This window comes from Callithrix jacchus, chromosome 6, assembly GCF_049354715.1.
Source record: "Callithrix jacchus isolate 240 chromosome 6, calJac240_pri, whole genome shotgun sequence".
In the NCBI taxonomy this organism is placed as follows: domain Eukaryota; kingdom Metazoa; phylum Chordata; class Mammalia; order Primates; family Cebidae; genus Callithrix; species Callithrix jacchus.
The window spans coordinates 78,807,342-78,830,656 of record NC_133507.1 but is presented as its reverse complement, the minus strand read 5'-3'; the positions used below and the strand labels follow the sequence as shown (position 1 = coordinate 78,830,656).

The following is a 23,315-nucleotide window of genomic DNA, read 5'->3' as shown; positions in this document are numbered from 1 at the left end:
TAGTCATCCTATGTCTGGCTCACTGAGTATAGGAAGCTGCATATCCCCTCCACTAAGGGCAACATGTGGTATTCCAGGGCATCGCTAAGAGCACACATTCCTAATCAGCAGCCATCAGAGCTACTGAGAAGGGTGAAATGGCCTAGAAGCCAGTGCTCAGCTGGGTGAAGCCACAATACAGAATGGTGAATGTACAAACTGATGAACAGAGCTACAATACCAGAGTGACGTACAATGGGAATGGCCAACTGACCCATATGAGGAGCAATCATTTATACTTGTGAAATGCCCTTTGGTAAACATGCACATCTATTATAGCCAAGGTACTATGGGACACATGTAAATAACATGGGGTCCAGTTATCAAGGAACCAGCAGTCTAAGGAGAGGATCAGATCTATTCACAAATAACTGTAATGTATCAGGAGCCTCAGGGCCAGATGAAAATGAAACTAAGTAGCCTACAGTGTATTGAATGGGCAGCAGAGCAAGGAGCTATTGAAGACTTCTCCTCCAATGGCACTGCCGTGCTCAGGGCTCCTGATGGCGGAAATCAACACGAAAGAAAATTTTGAAATAAGATCGGTTTGGAGACAACAAAAATAGGTAAGAAGGTCTTTCTAATCTATAAAATCAAGTAAAACACCTCATCAGCCCTAGATATAGGAAGAGCAAGTATTAATATGCATAACTTAACAAAAGGGACAAAATAAGTAAAGTGAGGTAAAGTGCAGTTGACTTGCCTAGACATGGTAGCCATTCCACACTTACGAGGGGAAATATCTTACCTGCTGCAGCTGCCTGAACAGCGATCACTTGTGGAGTAATTCAGTTTGTACTGGTCAATTTGGTTGACTTTAGTGACAAGTAAGGTGTCCTTACCTCACTCAGATGTGTCTTCAGTTCTTGCACTTTTCTGTATTCTGGAGTGTCAAGCACCACTTTGTATTTGTCTCGCATCTTCCTTGCCTTATCGGTGTACAGGTAATTAGACTTGAAAAAAAACAGAAATACAAGTTGATCAATCACTTAAGAAATTCATGTCATACTGTCTTTCAAATGTCTGGCATGTGTAAGCTGAGCAGGGCCTTCATGTGTCCTGGGTGACTTCCCAGGCAGAAACAACAATTGTCATTTAACTAAGCTCAGCACTTTTCACAGGAGGCACAGATCATAATAAGCAGGTGATAACCTGCTCATGTGGGTTAATGGTAAATTTCCCCTTAAAAGTAGCTGCAGGCTAAGATCCCTTCTGCCTAGGCCTGGAGGCTGGATGATGGGCACATCCAGCTGTGCAGGGTTAATTATGCACTGTGACGATGTGCACTCACCCAGAGCTTCCGCAGGTGCCGGGAGCGGACCATGTCAGGAGTGTCATACAGGAAGCAGCCAAGTCCCTTCAGGACCTGCAAGTCCTCTTTGTATTTAATCTGACAAGCAAACACAGAAATATAGCTGGTCATAAGCAAATGTAAATCAGGAAACACAAAAGATAGAGTAGCAACACTTCTTTATTACTGTATCTTTCATTTTGGGTCATCTCCTTTTTTTTTTTTGAGACAGTTTTACTCTTGTCACCCAGGCTGGAGTGCAGTGCCAACACTGAGCTCACTGCAACCTCCACCTCCCAGGTTCCAGCAATTCTCTTGCCTTAGCATCCCAAGTAGCTGGAATTATAGGCGTGCACCACCATGCCCAGCTAATTTTTGTATTTTTAGTGGAGATGTGGTTTCACCATGTTGGCCAGGCTGGTCTCAAACTCCTGACATCAGGTGATCCACCCACCTCAGCCTCCCAAAGTGATGGGATTACAGGCATGAGCCACCATGCCTGGCCGCCAGTTCATCTACCTTGTACTCTTAGTTTATTTGCGTCCAAATAAGTCACGTTTGTTCATTAAAGTCTCTAGCCCCGAGCTGAGGAAGGAACACTGCTATTTTATTACTATAATATTGATTGAAGAAAAGAACAGATTGAATAGATTGGTTTTTTAGAAGGAGAGAACATACAAGGAGAATGAAAAAATGGCAGCAAGAAATTGCTAATGGGGGTTGGAGTAGGGATGAGTCAGAGGCAAATACTCAACATGACCTGGGTTAGAGGCCACTTAGGGAGTGAGGAGTTGGAATAATTCCATGTTGATCGTAGAATGGTGGTCACTGGGTGATCAAAAATGATGGCAATTCTGTCTTCCCCAAGTGGTCCTCTTATGACTGTTTCCATAGATGGAGAACTGTGGCATCCTCCTTCCACACTGCCTTACCTACAACTTGTACTCTTGGTTTAGAAGTGCTTATCAGAAAAGGCTGTTCAAAGACCACTGGTTGCTTTACTTGCTGAAAGCAAGCATGCCTCTTGGTAAGACTACTCCAGAAAGACCCCTACGAGATGCTTACATCACTGGTGATGTCTCCCACATAGCGGCAGTGGATCACTTGGGGTGTGTATGGCAGAGAGATCATGTGACCCTGCATCTTGAAGAAGTCTGATTTGTAGATCAACTAAAGAAAAAAATACCCAAAAACACATGCATTAGAGACTAAACGATTGACATTCATCCCAGGTCTCCACTCCCTGTCTTTCTAAGAAAACACCCACCTCACTGACAGCCTCTTGTGTCTTCTTGACTTGGCGGATCTCAGGGGTATCGGGAGTTGTGTGGATCTTGTCTTTCAGTTTGTGGTACAATTCCCGATACAGTCTCTACATTGGAGAAAATATCATCACAGGTATTTAGTAGGGGACTGTTGAGAGCATCTACTGACTAATCAACAACAAAATATTTTACATAAAGAACCAGGGGAAGAAATATCAAGGGTATAGAAAATAATTTGAGATTAGGAAAAAAAGGAGAAAATGAGAGTTATTTCATTTAGGTAAAGAATTCTGAGCACAAAGCCTTCCACTTTCTATCGGATGGTTGCACAGCAGGATCAGATATGCAAACCAATAGTTGGTATAGAAAACCAAGGTCATGAGTCAGACTAAAATGGAATCTTATTAAAGATTTTTGAACATGAATGTCAAAAGAAGAAATTGTTTCTTTAGAAAAGTTTTGCATTGTAATCTATGAAACTGAGTCTCTGCAAGGCAATGCCAAATACAAAAACAACAACAAGAAAACACTGCCAAGAAATACCAGCATCAAAATGTGACAATAAGGACTTTCTTCCTTTATGATGGTATGTAAGTTTACAATGGAAATACAATTAATTCTTTTTTTTTTTTTTGAGACGGAGTTTCACTCTTGTTACCCAGGCTGGAGTGCAATGGCGCGATCTCGGCTCACCGCAACTTCCGCCTCCGGGGTTCAGGCAATTCTCCTGCCTCAGCCTCCTGAGTAGCTGGGATTACAGGCACGTGCCACTATGCCCAGCTAATTTTTTGTATTTTTAGTAGAGACGGGGTTTCACCATGTTGACCAGGATGGTCTCGATCTCTTGACCTCGTGATCTGCCCGCCTCGGCCTCCCAAAGTGCTGGGATTACAGGTGTGAGCCACCATGCCCGGCCCAATTCTTAATGCATTTCAAACAAAGCCATGGCCATTGAAACGCAATATGTCTCTCATTCAGATACCTCGCTGGTAACGTTGTTGACTCTCCGGACATGGACAAATGGAACATCTTTGGGGCCGAGTGTATACCCATATGCCTTGGTGTGTTCATAGGCTTCTTTGTACTTGAACTGCAAAAGCAAAGTCAGAACGAGATCAATGATGGGTAAACAAGGAGCGACATTACATTTCTCCAAATAGAAAAGAGATATCACCTTATTTGAAAGATTGCTCTTTTTAAGAATTAAGTATGAAGAAAAGCATGAGCAAAATTTCAGTATTAATCCAGACCTTGAAAATTATATGCTGAAAAATAAAACCAGTCCCAGAAAGGAATAAAATTCAACCTTTCCTAGGTGAAATCTGTTTGTAGAGAGGTATGCAAAATGACAGAGAAAAATCTGTATTTTTAGCCCCAATGTGGCTAGAAAATTAGAAAATACAAAGAAACAAGAGAATATATTTAGGACTGATGAGTGGCTTTGTGGATTGATTTTAACACATCCTTTAGGTGTTAGATTATTAAAGCTGTGACTGTCTACTTTGGAAGTACATTATTGAACCATAAGCTATTGGGTCCTTTATGGCCAGCAGGTTTGATTTCCAGGACTATGAAGGGTGGTGTGGAGGGAGAGCTGATTATTTACCAGTGGCTGGTTGTGGGACACAGGCCAGTCTTACTGGGATGGCCACAACTTCCCTAAGCCTTCTCCATGTGGTAGATGCATCAAGTCCCAATTGGGTACTTGTAAAAAGTGGAGAAGGGCAGCATGAGTGTCGTTATCTGAGCAAGCTGAAGGTAGTAAGAGCCTATCTACCCGTCTAGTCTTCTATGAACTGGTCACAGAGGATAAGTACTGAGATAAGTATCAGAGCCAACAGCTAGGAAAGAAGTCTTCTTTTCGAAGGAACACATGGGGACGTTATAGCTTCTGCAGTTAAACATAGCAGAAGGAAGACAATACTATCACCACACCTCAGTAGTACGTGTGTGAAGTTGCATTTCTAGTAAATGGCTTGGGATAATTCAGGGTGCTTCTGTGCTAAGTAAGGCCAGCAGAAGCAGAAGCATCATGACAGCCGTGCACCCTCAGCCAAGGTGCCCACAAACATCCTATTCTAACCCACAGGGCTACCCAGGCACTGCTGAATTGCAGAGGTGGTCAATTCCACAGCACCACTAAAAATGTGCTGCCTCTCCTCCCCAGCTCCCATTATTTTACCAGGTTGAACCTTTAGGGTATGACTGGAGAATTAGAACAGGCTATTAATATGAGTCTCCTCCTACCCCTCCTTCAGACCCATCTCAACGAGGAGACTACTCACATAACTGCTCATGTAACGGGTATCCTTGATGTGTTTGAAGTGAGGAGTATCACCTGGAAGTCTATATCCAGTGGGCAGGGTGCGCAGGCTGGTTTTGTAAAGATTCTGCAGGAATGAGGAACAGCAGGTTAAATGACATCTGGCATGAAGTAACTGATCTGAGCTCAACAAATCACATACAGCTCATGTTAGGTTTTGGACTAGATACTTAATATACTTATGCTCACTGAACTGATTTCAAGAAAAAATTAAATACATTCTAACTCATGAAATAAGTCAGTTTACTCTTCACCTATTGTTTTGGAAAAATAGAACAATGGTTTATTGAAAGTAGTTCCTGGCCAGGTGTGGTAACTGACATCTGCAATCCTAACACTTTGGGAGGCCAAGGCAGGAGGATTGCTTGAGATCAGTATTTGAGACCAGCCTGGACAACATAGCAAGATCTCATCTCTACAAAAAATTTAAAAATTAGGCATGGTGTGTGCCTGTAGTCCCAGTTACTTGAGAAGCTAAGGGAGGAGGATCGCTTAAGCCCAGGAGTTTGAGGTTGCAGTGAGCTGTGACTGCACCATTGCAGTCAAGCTTGGGAAACAGAGGAGACCCTGTCTCAAAAAAAAAAAAAAAAAAGTAATTCCTGTATGCTTCTGAACATATGCCAAGTTGACTGTATGGCATCTAGCAAGAATTTGGGAACTGAAGAGAAGACAGGTAAGTGTCACCTTTGTCACTGCTCCATATCAGGTGATGATATTCAAGCTATCACCAAGATACAGTCAGGCACATGTTTGTTTGTATTACCCTTTCCTGCCCCCTCCAAACACAATGTCTTGACATCAGGCTGTGAAGTGGTCAGGATGCACATGTTCATGGCGAAAGGGAGGACAAGAAGGAGTGTCTGTCTGTAACCTTAAATAGTCTGTCTCTTGGAGTTTAAGATTGAGAATTACATTTAAAATATGAACAACCAAATTATTTTTATTTTGTTTTTGAGACACGGTCTCACTCTGTCACCAGGCTGTACTGCAGTGGCACAATCACAGCTCACTGCATCTTGACTTCCCTGGGCTCAGGTAATCTTTTCACCTCAGCCTCCCAAGTAGCTGGGACCATAGATGCATGCCACCATGCCTGGCTAATTTATTTATTTTTGTAGAGATGGGGTTTCACCATGCTGCTCAGGCTGGTCTTGAATTCCAGGCTCAAGCCCTCTCTGCCTGCCTCAACCTCCTAAAGTGCTGGGATTACAGGCATGAGCCACTGTGCCTGGCCAAAGTAATAATAATAATAATTGTTGTCATTATTATTAGTTTGAACAGACTTTTGCTCGTTACCCAGGCTGGAGTGCAATAGTGCGATTCGGCTTACTGCAACCTCCACCTCCTGGGTTCAAGTAGTTCTCCTTCCTCAAGTAGCTGAGATTATAGGCATGTGCCACTATCCTCAGCTAATTTTTTGTATTTTTAGTAGAGATGAGGTTTCACCATGTTGGCCAGGCTGGTCACAAACTCTTGACCTCAGGTGATCCGCCTGCCTCGGTCTCCCAAACTGCTGGGATTACAGGCTTGAGCCACTGCGCTTGGCCCAAAATTAGTTTTAATGCTCAAGACGGGAAATCTTGAAAAGCTGAGACCAAATCAGCACCATTGGGTAACATAGAATAGGTAGGTGGGATCTAGGTTCTTTGTCTTCTGAATACCAACAACAATTTCTAGTTTATCTCTTATTGAGGTTATAGGCCTTATCTCTGTCATCTTATTTTCAGCTTTTTGAAAGCTGAGAAGGTATACTGGCTTCCTTCTTTGTAAATTGTAAATATTGCTGAAAAATGCCCATTTATGTTGGTTTGATTGCTCCACAGGAGGATCCTGACAGCCAGGAGGGAAGACAGAGTATGCTCTGCTTGGTGTTTTGGTTTTCTTCACCTCATATGAATGGAACAGCATTTATATTTTACAAGGACACGTCAAGAGGAAGCAAGCTCAGCTTGCTTCCACAGAGGCTGATGGAACGGATTTCTGCTGGGCACTCTCTAGCTCTCACTGCTCACCGCACTCTGGAGCTTGTATGCATGAAGGGCCCGGTCCAGATCCACAGTTTTGGTAGTTGGAGCCACTTTGCCTCTGACACTGTGCACATAGTCATAGTGGTAGACAGCCTGGTGCAGGGAGAAGCATTATTAGAAGCAAAGAAAAGGGAAACCCAGATCTCTCTTTAAAAAAATAATGGTAGCCTGCTTCCCTTTGCCTGGAGAACTCATCTGACATATTACTGTGGCTTGTCCAATAGGATCAGAGCCAGGGTGTGGACACTCATACTGAGGAATAGAAGAGATGGCCCAGGCACAAGAAGAGGAAGGGTGAGCATTTTACCACTAGAAGTTCCAAAATACTAGGTCTCAATGTTTGCTTTCACTGGTGGGATCCGATATTGACTTATCATCCTGTAGAGTTAACAAAGAAAGAGCAGCTTTGTGCCTGCCCTGCCTGCTCCACGTCAGGCATCACAGTGGGTGCTTCCTTATGACCCCATCTTATGCATCAGGATGGGAGGCTCAGATGGATTCAGTGCTTTTCACAAGCCTCATAGATAATGTGTGGTAGAGGCAAGACTGCGCTCCACATCTCTAACCTCAGAGACTGCCTGCTTCTTATTCTACCATAGTTGGCTCTAATTTATTAAATGGCTTAGACAAAAATAAACTTGCAATGACCCAGGGCACAGAAAACAATGTTGGAAGCGCTAAGGCCCAAAGTTACTTCACAGACTCAGATCACTCACAACTCCACCCCAGCAAACTGCTAGAACACATCACGTTTTAGGAAACAGCAGCAGCAGCATCAGTACCTTCAAAGGTACCAACTCTGGTTTCTCAGTTAGAAAAGACTTGGCACTGCCCAGCCTGTGGTTTTTACCCCTCTGCTTGAGTGGTGGCCCTGTCTTTATTACTGTCCACTTAACTTCCCCAGGGAGCACTTACGTCACTTAGCTGTTTCCCACTTTTGACAGCCTGCACGTAGACTGGTGTGTCTGTGACAAGCTTGTAGTCATTCCTTGTTTTCAACATGTGAGCTTTATACTTGATCTGCCGAGAAGAAGAAAACAAGCCCATGTTGGACCATTCCTTATGCTTGAAACTGCTGGTTTTCGTAGAGGGTTTGGTTGCTTTTAACTCATGAGCTTTATGTTCATCCGCACTTGTTTGACAGACCAAGATGCATTTGAATTTTATAACAGCGATATGAGGCTTCTGGCATCTTATAGGACATTTGACAACTAGGAAAGTTTAAGCTTTCTTACTGAAATCCTCATTACAGTATTTAATTTGCCTGAAAATCCTCTCTTTACAAATAGATCTTGTCTATAGCATTGCAAACACTAACAAAAGGCACTTTCCTAAAATGATAATTAAGGGCTTGTTAATATATCCAAAATAGTTTAAAAAGTAGAAAGAAGAGCCAGCAGTCCCTTCTCCACCAGAGGACGATGGCATACCTGGACTGCATTGTTCAATAAGAGTGCCATATGCTTCCCCAAGTGATAGTTGCTCTGCTCCTAGCATCCTTCTTCAGCTCAGCCACTCCCACAGCTGATCTGTGACAATGTCCCTGTTTTAAATAATTTCCTCTTGACTCTAGACTACGCAAAAATAGAAATATACTAAAAACGAGGCAGACTCACATCATCACGTAGATCATAAGCATGCTTGGCATGGAGGATTTCGGGAGTGTCCCAGACATAGCAACCAATGCCTTTCAGCCAGTTGAGGTCATCCTTGTACACAATCTAGAGGGTTTTGATAGAGAGGATCAGAAAAAAAAATTGACCATAATAACTTTAACACTAAAAACATAGGCACATTCTGGACCCAGAAGCCTTTGTAAAATGATGAGCAAAGACATTATGCAAAGAGGCTCAGGGAAGCCACAGAAACATCCATACACAGAGCCCTGCTTCCAGAGATGGCTCCTCAGTCAAGTCAGACCATGGACATAGAGAAAAGAAATAGTGGGAAAAGGCTAAGGTAAAGAAATGGGTAAGACTGTTGCTCTTTTGGGTGGGGGCGTGGAGTAGGGCAGTGGAGGGGGCTTCTTAAGTCACAGGCTTACGTCGCTGATCTGATCTGTGACTTTCCTGACATGATCATTGACTTGCAAGTCAGGATGGCAAATCCATTCGTGGAGATGCAGGCGGTAATCAATCTCACTGACTTTCTTCTGAGAATCCTTGGCGGTAACCATCTCTACCATGTCGGGGACGATGTGGATTTTCATCTTGTTCTTTTCATAAACTGATCTGTACAGGCGCTGTGAAGTTAAAATCACATGCCAGTTATACAGGAAATTGTGCCAAGGCAGCATGGCCAGACATGAGAGGTCAGGCTAACCAACTCCCAGCAAACAGCTGGGGGCAGGGCAGGGACTGGTATTTTCTGACATTTCCTACAGATTAATACCAGGGAAAATTTTTAAAAAATAAAACATTATAGTTGAAATAATGTGTAGTATTTTTACATGTGTACAATCAGTGTCATATGCCTTGGTAAACAGAAAACGTTCAGTCTGGGCACGATAGCTCACATCTGTAATCCCAGCATTGTGGGAGACTGAGGCAGGAGGATTGCTTGAGCCCAGGAGTTTGAGACCAGAGTGGGCAACATAGTGAGATCCCATCTCTATCAAAAATTAAGACCTTAGCTGGGTATGGTGGTGCATGCCTGTAGACCCAGTTACTCAGGAGGCTGAAGTGGGATGATTCCCGGAGCCTTGAAGGTAAAAACTGCGGTGAGCCATGATTGCCCTATTGCCCTCCAGCCTGGGCAACAGAGTGAGACCCTATCTAAAAAAAAAAAAAAAAAAAAAAAGAAAGGAAGAAAGAAAGAAAGAAAGAAAAGATATGTTCCTATTAATAATACATGGTTATTTTACTTGACTTCAATTTGAAGTAAGGTCTTTGGAGTTACAGTCATGTGTTACATAAGAATGTTTCAGTCAAAATATTATAATACTGTATTTTTACTGTATCTTTTCTATGTTTAGATACACAAATACTTCCCACTGTGTTATAGTTGCCTACAGTATTCAGTACAGTAACTGTGCTGTACAGGTTTGTAGTCTAGGAGCAACAGGTTGCACCAACGAGGTATGTGTAAGTGCACGCTACGATGTTAGCACAATGGAATCCCATCACGAACGGCACAGTTCTCAGAAGGTATCCTAGTGGTTAAGGGACGCAGGATGGTACTTACATCGATGTTAAGCTTGCCAACTCGGAGGCACCGTGCTGTGTTCGGATCGTCTTCAACACTTCTTGGTAACGTATAAAGAGCTTTGAACTTTTCATATTCTTCCCGATATTTGATCTATAGAGAAAAGAAAGAAAGAAACAAACATAGTTTTAGAGAGTAATAGATATATATTGCTAAAAGAGTGTAAGATTTAATGGGAAAAACAACTCTGAGATCCACCCAGCACTGGGGACACTACTTCTCTGAGCTCATTTCCCCACCTGTACAAAGAGGTACAGCATCAGTGCCTGCCATGGGGTTATTGTGTGGCTGAAATCAGACTGTATCAAAAGTACTTTTAAACTGTAGAGGACTCTGAAATTTTAGAGTCCTATGCCAATACTAGCACTTTTACTGTTACTACAAGTAATTCATTTTAAAGAGTATGTAACTTAAAAATATTGTCTTGTGGTAATGGCTTTGTTTTTCTCACTACTATGAACACAAGATTAAAACTGTGCTCAGGAATTTCTTTGTTTTTAATAACTGAAAAGTCTGCTGCTAAGAAGACACAATCCTTGGATTTCAGTTTCTACGAGGCTTTCAAAAATGCAGTGCAATCAACTTCTGTGGGATAACAATTAGTTCTTAAGTCATGTTGCCTATTAATTAGTGTTCCATGATTACATAAACCAGGTTAAGACAGAGACTGAGATCCAATCTCATAACACATGATAATAAAATAACAATTTCCCCACAACTCAGAGACCTGCACCTCCATAACAAAAGAGAGATCAAAGTACATATTTGTATCAGAATTTCAGCAATGCCTTTCATTGACTGGAGACCAACCAAATTTTCCACCAGATTTTTCCAGAACAGAAAAGCAGCTTCTTATATCTAATCTATTTCTCAGCTTCAAAGATGATGGCACTTAAAGGCACCCTTTAAAAACAACAACAAAAACTTTTTTTTCCCTTAAATAAGGTCAGAATACTTCTTTTACAGGATTAATTTCTCTATGTTTTACCTTGCTCCAAAACCAATTTGCCAAGAAACTTGCCTCTATAATTTTGTTCATGACTCAAGGAAAAAGCATCTATTAAGTTATGTAAATCTTATCTATAACACTTTTCTTCCCAAATGAAAAGTTTTCTCCTTTTTTCAATCTTCCAAATAGAGTTGGGTCTGGGTAAAATCATATAACTTACTTTTTCCTCCAGGTAAAAATTAAATCACTCCATAGGTTGTCTAATGAATGTTTTTTCTAAGCTGTGCATCTCTAAGCCCAGTAGAGTAGTGAAATCAATTTACTGTGTCACCAGCATTTAAATGAGTAGAACAGAATAGAAATGATCAGAGTACATTGTCTCTAGCATAGCAGTCACTACTCTTCTGTGAGACAATTATGCCAGAAGAAACTCACATAAACTTCAGGGGTGTGTGTGTGTGTGTACTTGAAATAAAAAAATTTCCCACTGTGAGTCATGATCAAAACATGTTTGAGAAATGCTAATTTAAAGTGTTATATAAAATGTTCACAATTAGGAGATCAAGTCTCTAATTTTTTGAAAGATAACTGGGCCAGGAATTACAATAAAGGTTACAGGGATTTTTACAATAAAAGGTTTTACTTTAGTGCATTAATGGATAGAGGTCATAAGACATAGAAGTGTAAAGAGTTAGAGGACATATGACCTTCTACTATATTTAAACAGCTCATGAAATTTAGGGTTTATTTTTTAATACAGTTATGTTTATATCTAAGAAGAGTTATACCTTAAAAAAGTAGAATTAACATTTTTAATGTTTTCTATTTCATTGCTATAATTTATATTAACTGGGCATGGAGTAATAACCAGTTATATTCACTGGTTTATTTTTGCCCTACGTCCAGGTAATTCTACTGAAAAAGTCTACTTTTGTAGGGTGTGTTATGTCTTCAGCCCATCCTTACTTCTGGCTCTAGCAGAGACTATCCGTGCAAGTCCTGTGCAGACAGGCAGCCTGAAAAGTCACATCCTGTCCTTGCAAGTGCTTGTGATTCTCTCCAGGCAGCAGAGAGAGAGGCAGTGAGCACATAGACTCTAATGACTGAGCATTTAGAATTATTTCCTGGACATGCCTATGGGAGTGCTGGGGATACTTCTGGACAACATATGAATCAGGCTGAAAGATTCTTGGAGTGGAGAGCAGGGGAGAGGAGGGGAGGGGAAGGAAAGGGAAGGAAGGGAAGGGAAGGGGAAGGGAGGGTGGGACAGCTGTCATGTTTTTGCTTGACTTACATGGCTGGCCAGATGCTTCTGGTTCTTGGCGTGTGTCAGGGACAAGGTGCTGGTGGGCAGGAGGTAGCTGGTGGCTTTCACTCTATCCCAGGCCTCCTTGTACACGTTCTGCAGGAATTAAAGACCTTCTTGTGAATATGGGAGAATGCATTCTGGTTAGCTTCTGAGTAGCAGGTTTTCCTTATGTTTCTGTCCTCCTCACACACTCCCTACTGACTCCTGGGACTCCTCTTTAATTTGGGGCTTAATTAATTGTGCATACTAGAATTTCATGAGGTAAAGTAGGATCAAAGGTCCAGGAAAAACCATAGAAAAGCCTCTGGGGATAGAAGTCCATCCCATTTATTCTCTTACTGTCTCGGAAGAGGGAAAGGTGGCTCATATATAAGAGGGAAAAAAAAAAAAAACTCAACTCACACTGCTGTACAGATTCTTCAGGTTTCTGGTTCTGTCATGATCCACTGTCTCCAGAACTGTTGTGTATTTGTCCTTAATCTGATGATAATTCTCTTTATATTTCACCTACAGACAAGCAACAACAGGTTATTCACCCCTGTTGCTTTGAAAATATATAAAGACAAGAAATAGTTTGTCCCAGGAAGAGAAGTATAAGACGACGCACCTCACTGGCATTAATGCCACTCTGAACAGCAGTCATATAGAGGGGCGTGTCTGTGACCAGATTATAGTTTTGTAGATTTTCTTTACCTGCTGCTGTATATTGTAGCTGTGAAGAAAAACAAAAGTCACCAAAAATGGTAACATACAGGTCTGTCATCAGCTTTAGCTGCTTGTGCCAACTTAGATGTGCCTTTCTTTATTTCTGGATTTCTGCTTTACTCCTAACAAACAGGTTGTCATTCTAGAGTCCTGCAGACTTTGAACAGCTGCCAGAATTAACAGTTTCACTTGACCAAGACTGGGGTCAAGATTGTGGCCACTCTGTTGCCTTTTCCATGTCTATCCTCCACCCCTGACAGCAAGCCCCTCACTTCTAACATTCTATTATATCTGCCCCATCAGAGCTGAACCATGTGCTGAAAAATTTTCCAGATAGTGATTTTTTCCTGTAGTCGAAGGATGCTTTTGCATTCTACTCTGTAAGTTAACCTGATCAACTAAAGTACAGATGCTTGAGAGTAGTTCACTACGAAACACCTCCTAGATAAACTTCCAGTTATAAATGTTCACTGCCTTAAACTGCAGGAGAGACTCATATGGGAAGATCCAGCCCCAGAGCAGGCCACTAGAAGAGGTTTGACTAGGAGAGGAGGGTCTTCAGTCAGTCAGAGCCTACACTGTTACAGCAGCTTTCTTAGCCTGACCATCAGTCCACTGGCAGCACCATGGATTCTGATGACCCATGGAGAGCCAGTCCTTCTAGAAAGGTGGCTCACCTGACTCTGAAGGTCATATGATTTCTTGGCATGGAGGATTTGGGGTGTATCCCAAACGTAGCAACCAATGCCTTTCAACCAATTCAGGTCATCTTTATATATATTCTGCAAGAAAGAGAGAACAGTGAAATGTGGAAGGTATTCTGAATTTACAATTGAGCATCTGATAATTTCCTATCAGTCGTTGGCTGTGCTTATTGCTTAGAGGACATAGGGTACACCTTTCACCAGCTGGAAGGTCTTTAATTCCCAAACCTAAAGAAGCTGGAGCTCAATATCAAAGTCTGAATCTAGTGTTAAAACAATCAAATATTTAACATATATGTTCTATGGCTTAGAATGGATTCTTACACCAAAAGGTGGTTACTCATGCCACGTTGTGTTGAGAAGCAACACAGTTTATAAATACAGGGACAAGGGGAACATGGTGGTCAGGGTTGGGGGGGTGGCCAAGACAGCGTCATGGAAGCTATAGCTAAGTCAAGCTGCAGAAGGGACATCATACATCACTCAAGATCTCCTGGGCGTTTCGGACGCGTATAACATTAGGTTCTTCCGGAAGAGAAGTCCACTGGTGGAAATAGTGTCGATACTCCAGGTCACTGAGGATGTATTGGCACTTTTTAGCCAGCACATGATTCATCATATCGTTAGGGATATGAACATTTGCTTTGGTATCCTCATAATGTTTCCTGTAGTTCAACTAATACATTAAAGACAAAAATAAGAAAGGAATTTAAATGTAAATTATTCAGATCAATCTCTTTTAGATCCTTATTCCCCATATAGATCAGTATCTCTAGAATAAACTGAGGTTAAAAAATCATACTTTAATATATTCTTGTTCTTTTGAAATTTCCCATCCCCCCCCCACCTTTTTTTTGAGATGGAGTCCTGCTCTGTTACCCAGGCTAGAATGTAGTGGCGTGATCTCCACTCACTGCAATCTCTGCTTCCCAGGTTCAAACAATTCTCATGCCTCAGCATCCCGAGTAGCTGGAATTACAGGTGTGTGCCACCACACCCAGCTAATTTTTATATTTTTGGTAGAGATGTGGTTTCACTGTGTTGGCCAGGCCAGTCTCGAACTCCTGACTTCTGGTGATCTGCCTGCCTCGGCCTCCCAAAGTGCTGGGATTACAGGTGTGAGCCACTGTGCCAGGCCTGAAATTTCCCATCCTTTTATCACACAGGGTAAATAGTCACCTAGTTGATTTTCCCATTTCCCAACACAAAGCAGTCACAGTATTTAGTAATGGGGAGAAAGTGGCAGGGAGAAAACACAGCCACCAAGAGTCCACAGGCTGACTGGCAGGGGAGAGGAAAAGCTCAGGAAGGACTCTACACCACTCCATTTCCCAACCAAACTGAACCAAGGGCAAATTATAAATAGGCAGACATGACAGCCCCCTTACAGGGCACAAATCCTGTGTTAAAGTGGACATTTGCTTACCGCACTCCTCATCTTTTGGAAATCCAGACAGTGAACCACACCAGGGAATTCACCGATCACTTTTCCAGCCAGGTAGTGACCTTTCTGCTTCTCATATGTCTCTTTGTATTTAAGCTGTAAAGTGGGTTCAACAGTGAGAATCGCCGGAGTTTTCTAACCAGTCCCTTGATCCCCAATAAAGACTCCCAAACTTAGGAGAGGAAAAGGTCATACTGACCTCACTGTTCACCAGATCGGCATGCTTGGCTCCAACAATGGGAATGTAGCGCTCATCCAGGGTGTAGCCATAGGCCTTGGTGCCCTCCCACGCCCCTTTATACAGGATCTAGCACAAAGAAATATGTGGCAACAAAAGTTTGCATCCAATTTATTTCAGATGCCACTAAAACAATGGGTCAAATTAAGGTGAAACATGTATGTTCAAGGTAAGGCTGAAATCTTTATCTATAGCCGTTAGTGTGGCTACCTAGAACAGGGCAATTATTTAGTTTATTGCAAATTAAATTTACAGACTCTAGGTATTTTATTTTAATTTTTATGTTTTTTTTTTTTTTTGAGATGGAATCTTGCTCTCTCACCCAGACTGGAGTACAGTGGCATGAACTCAGCTCACTGCAACCTCTGCTTCCTGGGTTCAAGAGATCCTTCTGTCTCAGCCTCTGGAGTAGCTGGGACTACAGGTGCATGCCATCATGCCCAGCTAATTTTTAGTATTTTTCATAGAGACGGGATTTCACCATGTTAGCCAGACTGGACTCTAACTCCTGACCTCAGGTAATCCACCCACCTCGGCCTCCCAGAGTGCTGGGATTACAGGCGTGACTCACCATGCCTGGCCAACTCTAGGCAATTTGTAAGAGTTGATTATATTTGCGACCCTAGTAAAAGTGACAACAAATTTGCACACAGAGAGAGAACTGGCAAAGATTCTTTCCCATTGGGTGCACACATGCACACCGTCGTCCTCCTTTAAATTAGTTGAATGAAATTTTGGAGGGCAAGTTTTCCTCTTGTTGGCTAGAGATGCTAGCGCATGATTGCTAAAGAGGGACCAGGCTTTTCTCCCTTTTCTCCATTGATAGGTGCTCAATCATACGTGCACACAGAGCACTTGTTAGATTATTATTCTATCAATTTAGTCTGTTCCTTGCCTGGGCTCACTTGCATGGGCTCCTGCAGGGCTTGTCTCATTGAGCTTGAGGCTCTCAGTGCCTCCCGAAGTGCCTGGCACATCACAGGAGCTCTACCCAAATAAACGCAATTTGCCTTGAATAACATGCTACTTCTAATAAACAAGACTAAGAGCAATGGGAAAATAAATAACAGGTTGCCTTATAAGTTCAGCAGTTCATAAAATCAGCCAAGAATATGGATGCAACAAGAGCTTAAAATTAGAAGTTGAGTGGTTATTATATAAAAGAGAACTTACAGTACTGTAGAGTTTTCCCATGTCTTTGGAGTGGGAGATATGCGGTGTGTCTGGTGAAAACGTATACTTGCCCTTTGCTTTATTAAATGTTTCTTTGTATTTTACCTAAGGAGAGAAAACAAAAGCAAACCTTTTATTACTAGAAATATAATTAAATTTTCATAAGATTACCTAGAAATATAATCAGTCCACGTTTAGAGATTAAAATTGACCAACTGGTTGAATTTTAGTCCATTTTAACTAAAATAACAGAATAATTTGGATAGGAGTATAGACAGCCAAAAGTAGATACAATTTACCACCTACTAGATTTCTTTTTTTTTTTTTTTTTTTTTTTTTTTTTGAGAGATGGAGCTTTGCTCTTGTTACCCAGGCTGGAGTGCAATGGTTTGATCTTGGCTCACTACAACCTCCGCTTCTCGGGTTTAAATGGTTCTCCTGCCTCAGACTCCTGAGTAACTGGGATTACAGGCATGTGCCACCATGCCCAGCTTATTTTTTCTATTTTTAGTAGAGACAGGGTTTCTTCACATTGGTCAGGCTGGTCTCAAACTCCCGACCTCAGGTGATCCACCTACCTTGGCCTCTCAGAATGCTGGGATTACAGGCATGAGCCACTGTGCCCAGCCTACTAGTGACTTTTAAGACACCCCCAAAGATGATAATTTACCACCTCCCTTTTTTTTTTTTTACAAGCAATTATCTAAAGTTAAACTTATCCACTCAATGATACAATAAACTCCCCAGTCTATGCACTTAAGCATGCACAAAGCAAACTTACATCACTTTGATTGACAGAATTAATCTTGGCTAAAACAATCTCTGGAGGATCCACCACACTTGTAAAGTTAGGATAGTTGTCAAGGGCATTTTTCTTATATTTTATCTGTAAAGAAATGGAGACAATTAAGACAGGTCTACCACTATAGGTTATCTACTCCAACATGGCAGGTAGCAGGGCAGGCATTAGGTTAGAAGGAGAACAGGCTTTGCATACCTGATTGACCATTTCCTGGTTCTTAGTAACCCTCACATGGTCCACAGAATCCAGGGGAATCCAGCCAATGCCTCGGAGCCATTCCAGGTCAGCTTTGTAGACATTCTGAGAGCAGGAAGAGAAACATAATGGAGGAATAAATGACTGAGACACAGGCTTACAGATGGCAGATTACATTTTTTTTTTCAGAAGCTTTTTAAGGATTTCTCTCTAGTAGTTGTCGTCTCATTCATTCAATAGTGATTTCACCTGAGCAGTATTTCTTGACGCTATGACTGTGCAAGAGGCACTATGCTTGGTGCTTTGATGAATAAGTATGAAGAAGGAGTTTTAGGAGTCAAGATAAGTAATTTATAAAACAGGAAGTACTGTTAGATCAAGTGCTCAAATGCTATTGGAGTTGAGGGGAAGGGGCTGTTATTTTTTGCTACCGTCATAAGAAAAGGCTTACCTAGGAGGTTGTACTTTTAGATGGATTTGGTACATTTAGTCATGTAGGAGTATGCGGGTAAATGAGGTAAACTACACAAGTAGATGTTCATGTATTGGGAAGAGGGAGGCATCTCCTGGGTTCCGGCCAAAACTATTCTCGCCCTTACTGCTTCCAGCACCTAAATTCTCCCAGCCTATCCCACACAAAAATAAGAGGAATTGCTATTCTGATTAAAGTTTCACAACAGCTATTTTGCTGCAGCAACCAGTGAGGTGGGATATTCAAGTTCAATATCTATGCTACAGCAGTCTTTGACTTCCAGCTTCCCTTTTGTTAATAGTGAGAAGACCCAGGTAGCATTAGCTTCACTGGGCAACTGAGCAGCTAAGTTGATGCTGCAAGTTACTGTGCCGCACAAACAGAAGGCTGGTGGCCTGATTCAAGCAAGATCTCGATTCAGGCTTCAGTGGGAGGTGGCTTATGTCATATTCTCTACTCTAGCTTTATCAAAGCTCTGCATGAGGCATACTGGGTCCTCATGCAGCTTAATCAGTATTTTCTCTTTTGCTTTGGAGACAACTTCATTGAGGAATGAGATGCTTAGCAAAGCAGGAATAGGGCATGTTTAGGTCTTTAACTGTGCTATCATCCAATATTGTTAAAACCTCAACTCATTCTCAGTTCCCACTCAAGCAAATTATTATTTTCAATCAGCTAACACTTTTCCATGTGAATGCAAGTGAGGAGTTGCTGATTGCCAAAATAGTACAAAAGCAGATTAAAAAAAATTGATTGAAAGTTATTCAGAAATGCAGTCAGTGGGCAAATCTATCAGTCGGTCACTGCTCCTGATCTTTCTCTATTTCATATCCGGCCTCAATTCCCTTCAGGAATAAATTAAATATCTGTGGCTTCAAATTTCAAGCACTGGTGGATCTGGGATGTTGCTCATCATTCCAGAATGTACCATGCGCTTCTAGATAATGAAGAAACAAAAATCACTTACATCGCTCTGTAGGTCATAGGCCTTTCTTGCCTGAATAACATCGTTCTGGTCAGGATGACATGTCCATTGATGCAAGTAATTACGGTAATCAATATCACTGACAAGGGTCTGCCCCTCCTTGGCAGCCAAGACTGACACCATGTCAGCAGGTATATTGATTTTGGCCTTTGTTTTGTGATAGTCCTCTTTGTATAGTCTCTCATTCTGAATCTGGCCTGCATGCTCAAACCAAACCAGCTTAGGATCATCTCTCATTGTCGGGACACCAACATAATGACCTTTTTGCTTCACGTGTTCAGCTTTGTATTTCAGCTGGTGAGAAGAGCAATACAAATTACATCAGTTTTGACAAGCACACAAGGCAGAGGGGGCTTGACCATCTATCTACTCAGGGGTATCAGCAAATTCCGCCCCCACCCTCCCCGCCAAGCTTTTTGTTTGACACCCACCCCCACACCCTGAGAACAAATAATAGAAAGCAAATAAATCCATGTGAAGACACAGCTATTTAAAAACAGAAAAATATTTTGCTGAGATTGAGATAGCCCTAAAAATAATAAAAATAAATTTTTAAAAATAAAAATAGAAAAAATATACTTGTTCTCCGATTCTTGATTTTTATTCAAAGGCCTAAAGATTTTAGGAAAGGCAGAGAACATAAGAAAAAGTGAAGAATCTGAACAATTGCTTTTAAAGAAGCCAAGCAGGGGTAAAGAAAGAAGAAAGCCTAGAGCCCATGGAAGAAGGACCAGTAAGGAGCAGGTCCTCCAACCATCACCAATCCTGGCCAGCTCTGCCACACTGAAACTGGACACCTGTAAGGTAGTATCTCTGCCTTCAGCATAACTGGAATCCCTGTGAGCAAGGTTCCCCTTTTGCAAAATGCACTCCCTTCAGGATAAATTACCTCACTCTGAACGTCACCAGAGTGATGGGCATGAACGAATGGCACAGCATCTGGAGGCAAAATGTAACCTGTGGCTTTTTGTCTCTCCCAGCCTTCCTTGTAGAGATGCTGAAAGACAGAGCCACAATAAAGGGTTAAAATGAGAAGTCAGAAGGGAGGGGTATGTTGTGTGCCTAATTATCCTACAGTTCTATTAAGGTCCTCCACTCCTACACAAATACTAGGCATTCGGGTGAAACCCATACCTGATCCAGTATCCTAGCAGCCTCCTGCGCCGTGTGCAGCAGGGGGGTTTCTGTGAGAGTGTACTTTGATTTGGTGGCATTCCAGTCTTTCCGGTATTTAATCTAAAAAAAAAAAAAAAAAAAACGAGAGGCAAGGGGGCAAGTTACTTGCTGGTAAGAAAACGTCGTGTTGTCCAAGCAGTTGTTAGCATACATCGTTTCACTGATTAAAATCTGTATTTCAGATGATCGCATGCTGAGTGTAAGTAGATGGAAAAGCTTTGGAAGTCTTATCTGCATGATTGTGAGACTTTCAAACAGCCATATTCTTACATCATCAAGGATCTCGCCACTTTGTTTTGCTGTCACATAATCAACTCTGTCATCCACAGGAGTAAAGTTGAGAGTTTCTATTTTGGTGCGGTACTTTTTCTATGGGAAAGAAAGCATCTTTTAGATAGTTGTAATTCCTGGACGTGTGTGAGCGGAGAAATACACACTAAATTTAGGGTCCTTCTCTACTAGAAACATACAGTGCCGCATTTGAATAGCATCTTCTTGGGAATTTGGCTTTCTTTTTAGCATTTTATTTTTTAAACAAATGCATTGGCTTCTTATGCCTCCCACAGATTTTAAAATAGGAAGTCTGCTTAGTTCTCAAAGTTATATACTGTATAATTATGTGTATCATAATATACATTTTTCCAAGGGAACAATCTTTTCCCACGTATATTGTTATTGCTCACAAAGGGATTTTTCCATTTATGCAATCCCAAGTATTGGTGAGTGTGCTGGATATTATATTACAGATGTGGTCCCACAATGTGATTGGGACAGTACATTTTCAAAAATATATATGTCTGGTTTAAATTACAGCAATCAAAATGGTTAAAATTGCTGATATTAGATGACTACGTTTTAGTTTGTGTATTTTGTCACTTTCTTGGGAAGTGTACTGAATGTCAGGGTAAAATCTTGGAATACCTCACTGAAGATGTCTGCAGCATGTTTGGCATGATTGACGGACACAGAGTCATTTGGCATCCACCCAATTCCACGCAACCACTCCAAGTCAGCCTTGTACACATTCTGTGAAAACAAGGCCAGAATGAGTTCAGCAACCCTTGTCATGTGGTCCTAGTTAGCCCACCCATTGGTCTGATGAAGAAATACAATGTAAATGCTGTATAAGCCAAGGAGGACATACTCAAGCAGCCACACAGGTAATGTAGGAAAATTAACTAGGTGGCCAGGCAGTGTGACAAACCAGTGCATATATTTTTATTTAAAGGGGGTTATCCTCAATTCTGTTCTGGTTATTGTTACTAAAGGATAATTCAGAGCTTCACTGTCTGAATTTTCAAGAGAAATGGGAAATCCTATATTTGTACACAAAAGTTTTTGGATTTTAAAAACTTGGCAATTTAATCACTTGAACCTGAGAGGCATGTATTTCAAATGTATCAATTAAAAAAGCATGTCTGTGCCTGCAACCTGTCCATGGACTGTCTGTGGGCTGCTAATATCTTACTGGCTATAAGCCTCTATTACTACCTAAATTCTACAGAAAGAATATTTTCAGTTTTCTTTAACTGATACAATTAAGACCTGTATTCACACTACCATTCATTTCTTGATATAAAGTCTAGGTCCTTCTTGGATTTGATGATTTTGATACCATACTATAAGGTCTCACTAATACTAAATTCTTGGTGATATGAAGTTGTAAAATGATGACAAAGGCTTTAGTGTCATAAATTCTCTGTGAGTCATGGCCAAGTGAGAAAAGAGTTCATTTATCCCCAGATGCAGCCCACTCACGTCACTCTGCAGTTCGTAGGCCTTCTTGGCCTGAATCACATCATTCTGGTCGGGCATGCAGGTCCACTGGTGCAGGTAATTGCGGTAATCCACATCACTGACCAGAGCCTGGGAATTTTTCGAGTGCAGGATGGAAAGCATGTCCGCGGGGCTTTGGATCTTGGCCTTCCATTTGGCCCAGTCCAGCCGGTACTCCCGTTCATTCTGGAGCTTGTCAGCTATGAGGGCCCAGCGGATCTTGTTGTCATCCCTGGCTGTGAGGGTGCCCACGTAGTGTCCCTTCTGCTTCTCATGGTCAAGCTTATATTTATACTGGAGATGCAAAAATAAAGCAGATGGGTCACAGCATGTCCTTTTGATATACCTAGGGCATTGGCTAAAAAAAAAAAAAAAAAAAATTGAGAAGTTAAAAATGGCCACTCACGTCACTGGCAATCTCCCTGGAGGCCTTGGCAGCCTGGATGGGGATAGCATCCAGCCGGACATCACAGCCTGCCTTCACTTCATCCCAGCCCTCACGGTAAAGTTTCTGAAAAGGAGAAAAATAAGGTATCCTCCTAGATTCAAATTTATCAATACCTTCAATGGCTCAAGTGAAATTAATATCACAGGGGCACAGTTTTGAAGCCAAAGGACTTGAGTCTTGAACTTCTGGTCTCAAGTGATTCACCCTCCCTGGACTCCCAAAGTGCTGGGATTACAGGCATGAGCCACCATGCCCAGCCATTTTCTCTCTCTATATATATATTTTAACTAACAACAACGAATAATGCTGGGCCTGAGACCCAAGGTTTTTTAGCTACTAATAACTTTGAGAACATGGGAAAATTTCTTAATATTTAAAAATCTCTATTTTAAAAATCTGAAAACAAAATAACAATATCTTACTCATATAGTGAGTGTGAAGATTAAATGAGTCATTTTAACATGAATTTGCTTTGTTACCCATAAAATCAAAAACAAATATTCTGCTAAAATTGTGCTTTCTAAATCATGGCAGCAGTTTTAAATTGTGGATTTAATCAAGATTGCAGTAATGGTGATACGCGTGTAAAGAAAATGTCTTTACAGTTTAGTTAGCATTCACATGGGTTGTTTGATTTCTTCCAAAATGGAAGTCATTCTCATTAATATCTAAATAAAGTTAATCATTTTACTTTTAGCATAGTTTTGAATATTGGTCTTGCTTATATAGGGTTCTGGTGTTTTCAGCTGAGAAATGTATCATGCAAGAGAGCATATGAGACTCCAGATTT

General features: G+C 41.4%; 1 protein-coding gene across 44 annotated transcripts in view; it reads right to left on the bottom strand.

Annotated features, from left to right (window-relative positions):
- The window catches only part of NEB (nebulin), a 222,981-nt gene that overhangs the window by 59,172 nt on the left and 140,494 nt on the right, over positions 1 to 23,315 (bottom strand). For all 44 annotated transcript variants that reach the window (XM_035304905.3, XM_078327751.1, XM_078327755.1 and 41 more), the window contains 28 exons: positions 22,484 to 22,588; positions 22,060 to 22,371; positions 21,223 to 21,327; positions 20,572 to 20,670; positions 20,260 to 20,361; positions 20,015 to 20,122; positions 19,108 to 19,419; positions 17,669 to 17,773; positions 17,453 to 17,557; positions 16,672 to 16,776; positions 15,460 to 15,567; positions 15,243 to 15,356; positions 14,295 to 14,492; positions 13,790 to 13,894; positions 13,015 to 13,119; positions 12,810 to 12,914; positions 12,393 to 12,500; positions 10,129 to 10,242; positions 8,990 to 9,187; positions 8,562 to 8,666; positions 7,861 to 7,965; positions 6,931 to 7,038; positions 4,881 to 4,985; positions 3,578 to 3,685; positions 2,598 to 2,702; positions 2,396 to 2,500; positions 1,331 to 1,429; positions 882 to 992 (listed from right to left, as the gene is read on the bottom strand). In XM_035304905.3, coding sequence (XP_035160796.3) covers positions 882 to 992; positions 1,331 to 1,429; positions 2,396 to 2,500; positions 2,598 to 2,702; positions 3,578 to 3,685; positions 4,881 to 4,985; positions 6,931 to 7,038; positions 7,861 to 7,965; positions 8,562 to 8,666; positions 8,990 to 9,187; positions 10,129 to 10,242; positions 12,393 to 12,500; positions 12,810 to 12,914; positions 13,015 to 13,119; positions 13,790 to 13,894; positions 14,295 to 14,492; positions 15,243 to 15,356; positions 15,460 to 15,567; positions 16,672 to 16,776; positions 17,453 to 17,557; positions 17,669 to 17,773; positions 19,108 to 19,419; positions 20,015 to 20,122; positions 20,260 to 20,361; positions 20,572 to 20,670; positions 21,223 to 21,327; positions 22,060 to 22,371; positions 22,484 to 22,588 — 3,564 coding nt within the window. The remainder of the gene's footprint in view (positions 1 to 881; positions 993 to 1,330; positions 1,430 to 2,395; positions 2,501 to 2,597; positions 2,703 to 3,577; positions 3,686 to 4,880; positions 4,986 to 6,930; positions 7,039 to 7,860; positions 7,966 to 8,561; positions 8,667 to 8,989; positions 9,188 to 10,128; positions 10,243 to 12,392; positions 12,501 to 12,809; positions 12,915 to 13,014; positions 13,120 to 13,789; positions 13,895 to 14,294; positions 14,493 to 15,242; positions 15,357 to 15,459; positions 15,568 to 16,671; positions 16,777 to 17,452; positions 17,558 to 17,668; positions 17,774 to 19,107; positions 19,420 to 20,014; positions 20,123 to 20,259; positions 20,362 to 20,571; positions 20,671 to 21,222; positions 21,328 to 22,059; positions 22,372 to 22,483; positions 22,589 to 23,315) is intronic.